The following is an 8955-nucleotide window of genomic DNA, read 5'->3' as shown; positions in this document are numbered from 1 at the left end:
GCCAGGCTGCTATGACACCTGTGCTGACTGACCAGCTACAGCCACACAGATCCATAGTGTGAAACAACCATGTTTCAAGGGGTGCCAGTCTGGTTCTCTCTCCTATCCATCAGTCAATTTTCATTAAATCAGAGGAATTTAACAATTCCTAAGATTTCCACTTCTTCTATTGTGGCTCCAAGTTCCCAGCACATTCAGAATCTACTGAAGCAACAAGTGAGAGACAGTAGAACTACACAACAGCCAAAGCAGGTTGTCACTTTTAAACTAATAATAATAATAAGAAAGTAAAAGTATCTCATTCCCACTTACCGTTCTACACTGATCTATTTTTCCTGATAAAATCTTCAAGCCCTCCAGCACTATCAGACCAGCTATTACTGCATTAGTAGTAGCTATAGCTGGGATAATATTTCCTGCCATTGCTGAAAAATAAGCAAGAGTATGCAGATTTTTAACAGTAAATGAAAATCAGAAGTTTAGATTATTAAAAAAAAAAGTTATATTTTATCCTTACACTTGATATCAAATCTGCTCTTCATATTCATACTGAAAACATGCATCCTGAGATTTGCAGCAGATGTGACAAAATCCATTGCAGAGGGGTCATCCTGACAAGAAGTTAATACAAAAAATAATTTAAAATCAGATTACTCATCAGAAAAAGTCTGCAACACATGGTTCCTAAAACCTTAAAACTAGAAAGTTTACAAAAAACTCTACACAATATTCCATTTTGAAGTCAATATACTTCCTCTTTCAGATGGCATGTTTCAACAGAGCAGTAATACTTTAAATGCATGTTTAGAAATTGTACTTAGTGTATTAGAATTAATGCTTTGTACGTTCAAAATAATGCCCAAATCCTGACTCTTACCATTCTCAGTTTCAAAAATTTTGTGTTTTAAAGAAATATTTTTCCTATCTGTTGTAATCCTATTTTACTGTTTTGTCCTCTCTATACTCACAAACTATTTTTTTTTCCTCATGCCAAATTATAACTGAGTGTAGGAAGATCACACTGTCTCTGGGGCTAGAAAAGAAAATTCTTTTCTCATGTCTCTTCAGCAAAACTTGTAATATATCACATGCTTATCATCAGAGTGAATTAACACATACAGCCCAGTAGAACTCTTAGCTACAAACCATTGGATAAAACCATGCTTTAGGGAAAACTAAAATGGAAAAAATGAAGTTTATTATGAAAATATTTTCAAAATCAAAACACAGCAAATACTTCTGAACTTGTGCTTTTTAAAGTTGGCAAATTATTTTACATCACAATAGTAAAACCTCACACTTGGCAGGCTACAAAATATAGGGAGTTTCAAGTACATATTTGTTTACATAGGAAAGTGCTTTCAACGAGGTGCCAGACATTTTTGTTCTAAGTAGTACTATTTTGAAATGAAACTGAATGAGTCCAACTAATATTTGTACTACTTATGGAGAGTATAACTGGTTCTTGTGTATTTGGCAAACTGACCTTATCCCATATAAGCTCTGCTCCATCACCTTTCTCAGCCAGGTGAAGTCTCAGGGTTTCAACACTCTTTGAAAACAAGTGTGCATAGCTCTTGACATCAAGAACCTGCTGATCCTTCAAAATTGTGGAGGACTCATTTTGTTGGTCAGATACGTTTTTCTCTTTGGGAAAAGAAAAAAAGTTGAGATCAAGAATCCTTATAAATCCCAAAGTTTTCTCAAAGATTTAAGAATTTTCCAATTTCAGCAAAATTAAGTATTTTCTTAACTGGAGAACAATATCCTTAAACTACTGTAGTCCCAACATTTTACAACAAATCTGCATTTAAAACTGCAACTACAGCTATACTTACATCAACAGCCTAGGCATGCAAATTACAGCAAACGAATTTTCAGCAGAATGCAGCTTTCAGAGATAAATGTACCAGTGCTTATGGTAAGGTTGGTCTCCTAGAACAAGCTGATGTGCCATTTTGTGAAATATGAATTCTCTACAGCAAATACCAAGCAGCTAAAATAACAATTGCAAAACAGGTTTAGAAAAAACGTTTTCTATTGAGAAAAATTTTCAATCCATGGGAATCACCAATAATCGGTGTGTTCATTATCAGCAGTTAACTGTGACAGTGAGAGAACATATGTATCACAGAGATGTATTAACAGATATGTGTCACAAATATACAGTGGGAGGAGTAAAAATTACCTTGATTTTGTACCTCAGCCCAGTCCAGTGGCACTGGAGGCTTTCTTTTCCTCCACAGCTTATCCATTGTCAGCAGGTATCTAATGTCATCCTTGAAAAGCTAGAAAGGATTTAAAAAAAATAAATTTAAAGGTAAAAAAAAAAAAAGGATATGCTTTAGTTTTACATCTGCTATGAAATTGAAAAATCAGCACTAGATTTCTGAGGTTTTGCTTTTCTCTTTAAAAATATTTTCAATCACATAAATAAGGATCAAACTTCACAAGAAAAAAAGCACCATGTTCAAAAACCTTATTATTCTCCATCCTCTAACACTTACTGCATAAAGCAGACACAGCTTTGATGAATTTGGGGGAGAGTAAAATAAAAACCTAGAAACAATGGTCCAAACAGTGGGTTCATGTGCCTACTGAAGCCATCAGTGCAGCTCTCGATATACTCTCCCTGAGATATTCTTACTGAAACACCAATGAATTTTGAGTTATTACTACCATTAACATTACGCTCTATATTCAAGTCTTCTATTAACCCACTTTAAGAAATTATTTAGAAGGAAACCTCCTAAACTTTTTTTCTGATGCCAGAGATTGATTGTAAACAGAATATGACTGATAGCTTTTAGATCCTCAGGTTGGTTCTGATTATACCCAGTGAAACTCCTACAGAATTCAAATTTACCTTTTCACATTAAAAATAATTAGGATGAGGCTTTTTCTATACAGTATGAACAGGCTGCTGAAGCCATCTGTAGCTGGAAGGCCAGAAAACAAGCCAGTGTTGTAAAAGACCAACAGTACAGCACAGCTGGTGGAAGTCAGAACGACTGCGTCATTGATGACTGGCACTAAGCATCCAAACTGGGTTCTGACTTAACTTTAAAGCACCTCATACACTTCACATAAAGACATTTATTTGGGGTAAAGAAGATACCTTAGTAAAAAGCTTAACTGGATCGTATCCAGTTGATTTAGCCCATTCCTTAGTTGAAACACGTTTAATCTCACCATCTTCATTGGCTGCTCGAGCTCTGGCTTCTGCTTCTGCTGGCTCCCCTATTAATAAAGCGTCAACCGGCATTTTAACACAAAAAAAGTAATATAAATATTCCCCCTACAGTCAATAGTCAAAATTATGCAGGGTCTATAAAACAGATTTACTGCACCAAATTGCACTGAATTGCACTGAAACAGTGCAACTACTTCTGTTTGCTTCTGCCACTGCAACTCACTAATCTCACTTGATGTCACCTAATTCCTTTACTGGCAGAAAGAGTGAACAACTGTTTCCTATTCATTTTTTCAACATAATGTTGTGATTTCATGAACGTCTAAACACCACCTTATAGTAGTCACTTTGTATGGCTGAGGAGTCTTGGTTTGCTTAGAACTTCAACACACACACACAAAGTTTCGTACCTCTGGTTATTCCTCTCTAGAACAATCCCATGCATACAGATGCTGCCCATTTTGCGTGTCATTCCCAGTCACATCCAGCACCTGCTAACGTGATTTCTAATAAGCAGCAGGTTGATGTTCTCATAAAACTAGTAACATCTTGACTGAATGAGAAAAGTCAACTTACATCACTTTGTATGTAAATTTGTGAATGTTTCCCCCCTTTCACCAATGCATCATCTGTAATTTCATATTTTTCTGCACCAAATCCACATAATGTCTCATTGCCCAGTTATTCTGTATTGTGAAACTTTCTACTACCTTTCGCAGTTAGCCTGTATTATTCTGAGTGACTTTGCTTAATCATGCATGCTGAATGGGACTGGTCCCAGCCCCAGCCTGAGACACTCCTCCTGTCACCATTTATTGCTATTGTTTAACTAGTTTATCCACTTCAGGGTCTTCACCCTTTTTTCCCTCACAGCTGCTTAGCTCCTTCAGGTTCCTCAAGAAGTTTTTGAGTGCCCCCTGCAGACTCAAACCAGCATAAAGCAGACCTGCTTGTCCACAAGCTCACAGATTCCTTCAGAGGAAGGACCTGCAGAGCCAGGCAAAAGGCAGGACTACCCTTTACAGAGGTTGCATTGACTCTTCCCTGACACACCATGAATCTCCAGCAATTCTGGACAGCATTACTGCTATGGACAGTTGCTCACTACAGACATGAGGCCACAGCAGCTCAGGCCTTCCTGTAACTGCCCTGGTACCTTTAGTAAGTGGCATTGTGTCTGCTGCCTGCCAAATATTCCAGCAAATGTTATTTTAAGTGAGTTTATTATACATCACTCTTTTTAAGACTCAGCTGTTTCAATCTGCCCTTCTTGTAGGAACAACTTGTCAGGTGGTCACTATCTGATAAGAGACTCTGAAGAGCCAGAGGATGCTCTAAGCTCCCTCTCCCAAATCCATTCATCTAACAAAGGATCCAAAAGAGGCAACAATGATGCTTATTCACCTTCACAGTAACTAACTACTGTTTTGTGTAGATTAACACTGAAGTGTTTCAGGCTAGAAGAATTCAAACAAACATAATTCCTGCATTTTCTCGCTCCCTTGCAGCTAGGAGTGGAAAATGCAGAGTCACTACAAGCATTACTCAATTCTCAGTTCAAATCACAAGCCTCCCAGCTGCAAGGAAGGATGCACTCCATCAAATAAAAAAATAGAGGGAAAAAAAAAAAAAAAGGCCACAGCTACATTTAATTTGTACTTCAAGCTCACTTTTCCCTTCAAGTCTCCGTGCACATGCAGAAGACTGTTTGCTGCAGAGGGAACAAGAGTCTCCAAGCAGTTACAAGCCTATTCATCTAAATCATGTACCTTACACCCGGATGTGTTAACTGGAACTTTGTGATTAGTGAGTATATTGACTGTGTTCCTCACAGATCTCTGAACAACTAGTAAATGCCAGTACACTGTATTTGTATTGCAAAGTTTTCACAACAGCTGAAGTAACCATTTTAATAATGTTTTAGGCTGCCCACAAGGGCAATAGCTCTGACAGGTGAAACTATTAAACCGTTGTAATTTTAAAGAGTATGTTTTGCACATTCTCAAAGCAAAACCTCCTGGTATACACTACATATGAAATTAACTAAAAAACACTGAAATTGTTTCAAATATCTAGTAAGCGGCAGTAGCAGGGAACTAAACTACACATGGTGTACATGAAGGTCTGTGAGGGAAACTGCTCTCAACACACCTCAAACTCTTGTTGACCAAGGGTACAGTAAATGGAATCCTCTAAAAAAAAAAAAAAAAAAAAAAACACGCCAAATTTTCTAAGCTTAAGAAATGTACAGAAACAAGTCACAGTCCCTGATACAGATTATTTCAGTAAGAGGGTAGCTACCAGCTTATATCACACTCACAGGCAGCTTCAGGATCAGCTCTGTCAGGAGAGACTTCTTGATCAGCATCTTCTTCTCCAAACAACTGGCTATATAATAATTAAGAACAACATAACGCTAGAATTTTATCATATCTGGTTAAGGACCGGAATATTTGCTAAGATATATATACACTCTACAATCCTTGCTGTCAGACTGCCTCTCCATACACTGCTTTTTAAATTACTGGGACTCATCACACGTGGTCCCAACACTAACACCACAAAGTGTCAAACACAAAAATGAATTTAGCGAAGCACTGCTGTAACTCACTTAGTAGTTCACCTAGCCCTATATTGCCAAGGCAGAACCGAATGAGTTGCTTACAACCCTCCAAGACCCCAGCAAGATTTACATGTTAGTGCATTTTCCAGTTTAATGCATTTATTAACTTCACACAAAGGTGAAGAATAAAGTAACTGCAACCTATACTGCCGTGCCAAACTATTCCACCAGATTTCTGTGATATTAGAGCAAGGCCCAAGCACCACCCAACCTCTAGCTTTATATTGAAAGAACACCCCCTGCCCTGCAAAGAAAACAAACCCACCCCAAAAGCCAGGTCAAAAAAAAAAAAAAAAGGTTTTTCACTATAAGCCACATCCATAAACAAAACAAAAAACCAACTACAACCCCCAAAAAAAAGTTCTCTAAGTTTAGAAAACAGAAGAGTGAACCACAGTATTTTTTTTTTTTTTTTTTTTACAAAATCACTTACTTGAACAAATACTTAGCCCACACAATGCAATGGATAGGTTCTGATGGTGTATTTCGGATTGTGCAGCCTGGAAAAGTTTTCTGAGTTGGTTTAGGATGACATTCATAACATTCTGTCACTCCCTGGTGAAAAGTGAAATATTTACTTGTCACACTGTGAAGGCTACTGATAGTACATGCTATTACCAGAAGAACTGTAACTGTATCTCAAAACACCCAACTGCCCCTCGTCTAAAATAGCCAATGATTTAAATTTAAAGTGACAAGAGTAACACACAACCTAACCTTTTTGATAACCGTTACTTGTCCCAGGTAGCCTGCAGTTCCACTCTCTATAAGAGGAACATCAGCAGCCAGACACATCCTGTTCACATGGTTACGGGCAGCTGCAAATCAAGAGTTTTTTAAAAAAAATTGAATAATTAGAAAAAAGAAGTTTTACTTCTCCAAATTCAAGCTAGCTCCTATGCAAACATTTATTCTTAATCTGCCTTTGTTCATTAGTAAGCACTACACCTTTCACAAAGTCAATTTTCCAGTTAACACAAAACCTATCAACACTACTAAACTTGGCAAACTCAACTGAATAAAGTTACATATGTACACACAACACTCATCAGTTCCCATAAAGCAGCAACAGCAGTTAATGTTCACTTTCAAAACACCCGTAAAAGCAATTAACTACCCTTTCAAGTTCCTAGTGAAGCACACAAGCATTAGCCAAACTACAGATAGGTTAAGAGGATACTTGTTATAGAACTGACATTGCAGAAGTACCAAGAGCAGAACATGTTAAAGCTGTTTCTGTGAACAAAAACAGTACTTTCATCTCCAATATAAAATCATAGTGAAAACTTCACCTCTGTTATCCAGAGCATTCATAACCAACGTAAACTGGCGGAAGAACTCTACGTTATAGTCAGGGCTACAGGAAAGAAAAACAACACTCAAAATGGCATATTGAAGTTGTTGGTTATTAGGCCACAACAGAAACCACACACATGCAAAGGCAGACTGATGTTCGTGTGATAAATTACACATATCACAAATTTACTGCTAGCCTTTAACTGCCTCATTTGTCTTCTGCCCATTTTAAAGCTGGGTGAAAGCATGAATTTTATACCACTGAAAGGAACCTATTGCAATTAGTACTCATTTGACCAATGAAGCAGGCAGACAATGAAAAAGTTATTATACTGCTCTGACCTTACGAGCAAATTGGCCAAGCTGTGGTAACTGACCTTAAAAACCATCAGCTGAGGCTAAAACCTGCACACTGTAATTACCATAGCTCATCAGACTGTTGATAACACATTACACTGTGATAGCTCAATTGGTTTTGATCTTGCCTCTATACTCTTCGGAGCCATGACATGGGACTTTAAAATCTTGGCATTTTAGTATCTCTACGTTACATTTTTCTGATCTAAAGAAAGTGGCAAAGAAGACAGAGTAAAGAGGAAACAGGATTAACAGTTTCACAACTGCAGGACAAGGATGCAACGAGTCAGTGTTTCAGTGACTAATAGCACCATCAGAGTGGAAACCTTGATATTACAGAATATAAAGTTTTAAGAAAGTGGATATAAAGTAAAACATGGAAAAGAGCTAAAGAAAATTTGCGTAATCTTGTACTCTACTCATTGCACATGGATCATAAAGACTAAACTTAAACAGTTTGGGGCATACATAAATAATACTCAGCTACCTACACACAAAGAGAGGACTTTTTTTTGTAAATCATGGACTCAACATCGACATTTATTTTAATCTAACAATTACTCAAGACATCAGGGTATCCTTACAGTGTAGAAACTCACATAGTAGATGTTGCTAATAAAAAACAGATACAAGCAAATGATGACAGCTTACTACCAGAGCTTAAGAAAACTCATGCAAAATCCACACTCCTGCTCAGGTATGTGGTAATCTCATATTTACAGCTATTTCTTCTTACTGCAGTAGCTTTTCAAAATATATTAAAGCACACCATTGTATTATTTAAATAACACAGTACTTGCAAATCAAAATGTAATTAGAGCTTAAAAACAAACATACTTCATGATGCTATCATGGTAAGCTATAATATTAGCTTCTGGATAAAACTGTAACACGCTTTCCTTGGCAACCTAGAAATACAAAAAAAAAACAAAAACAAAAAACCACTTATTATTTCTTCCTTCCTTCTAAAGACAGACTCAATACCAGTAGAGTATTGAGTAAGTTGACTACCTTAAGATACTCAAATACTTTTATAATGAAATGTTGCGGATAGCCACGATCAACCAACCAACACTTACCTCTTCAGAGCAGAGACAAAAGAGTGACATGTTTCTGATACTGTCCATAAAATAATAGTAAGACCTGAGTTTTGACTTTTTCCTCACCTGTGATTTTGATCTTCCAACATGTTTCTTTTGAAACAAAAACTGTCTGTTGAGATTGCTGACATCAATAGTATCCAAATCAATCTATAAACACACAAGAGACAACCGTTTCACTTTTACAGGACTACAAGGAACAAAATCACTAAGAGTTTGAAGCAAATGCAAAGACTTAAACACATAAACTTTACAGACTCCTTTTCAGACCTGCATACAGGTGTTAGATCAGCACTCGAGCAGCTGCAGAGGCAGCACTGATCACATACTCATCTTCAGGAATCCATAGGTTTTCAATAATTACTAACAACGGAACCGCATGTCAA

General features: G+C 37.0%; 1 protein-coding gene across 1 annotated transcript in view; it reads right to left on the bottom strand.

Moving 5' to 3' along the window:
* The window catches only part of UBA2 (ubiquitin-like modifier activating enzyme 2), a gene marked incomplete at both ends in the record, with an annotated part of 12742 nt that extends 4023 nt beyond the window's left edge, over positions 1 to 8719 (bottom strand). Inside the window, 11 exons of the mRNA XM_008946588.1 lie at positions 313 to 425; positions 518 to 611; positions 1487 to 1647; positions 2189 to 2288; positions 3119 to 3240; positions 5514 to 5581; positions 6250 to 6371; positions 6534 to 6634; positions 7109 to 7173; positions 8307 to 8377; positions 8636 to 8719. Of these exons, the coding sequence (XP_008944836.1) occupies positions 313 to 425; positions 518 to 611; positions 1487 to 1647; positions 2189 to 2288; positions 3119 to 3240; positions 5514 to 5581; positions 6250 to 6371; positions 6534 to 6634; positions 7109 to 7173; positions 8307 to 8377; positions 8636 to 8719 (1101 nt within the window). The remainder of the gene's footprint in view (positions 1 to 312; positions 426 to 517; positions 612 to 1486; positions 1648 to 2188; positions 2289 to 3118; positions 3241 to 5513; positions 5582 to 6249; positions 6372 to 6533; positions 6635 to 7108; positions 7174 to 8306; positions 8378 to 8635) is intronic.
* Positions 8720 to 8955: the final 236 nt, after the last annotated feature.

This window comes from Merops nubicus, unplaced genomic scaffold (genome assembly GCF_000691845.1).
Source record: "Merops nubicus isolate BGI_N331 unplaced genomic scaffold, ASM69184v1 scaffold27908, whole genome shotgun sequence".
NCBI lineage: Eukaryota > Metazoa > Chordata > Aves > Coraciiformes > Meropidae > Merops > Merops nubicus.
The sequence above is the reverse complement of the archived record's forward strand: the minus strand, read 5'-3'. Positions and strand labels throughout refer to the sequence as shown.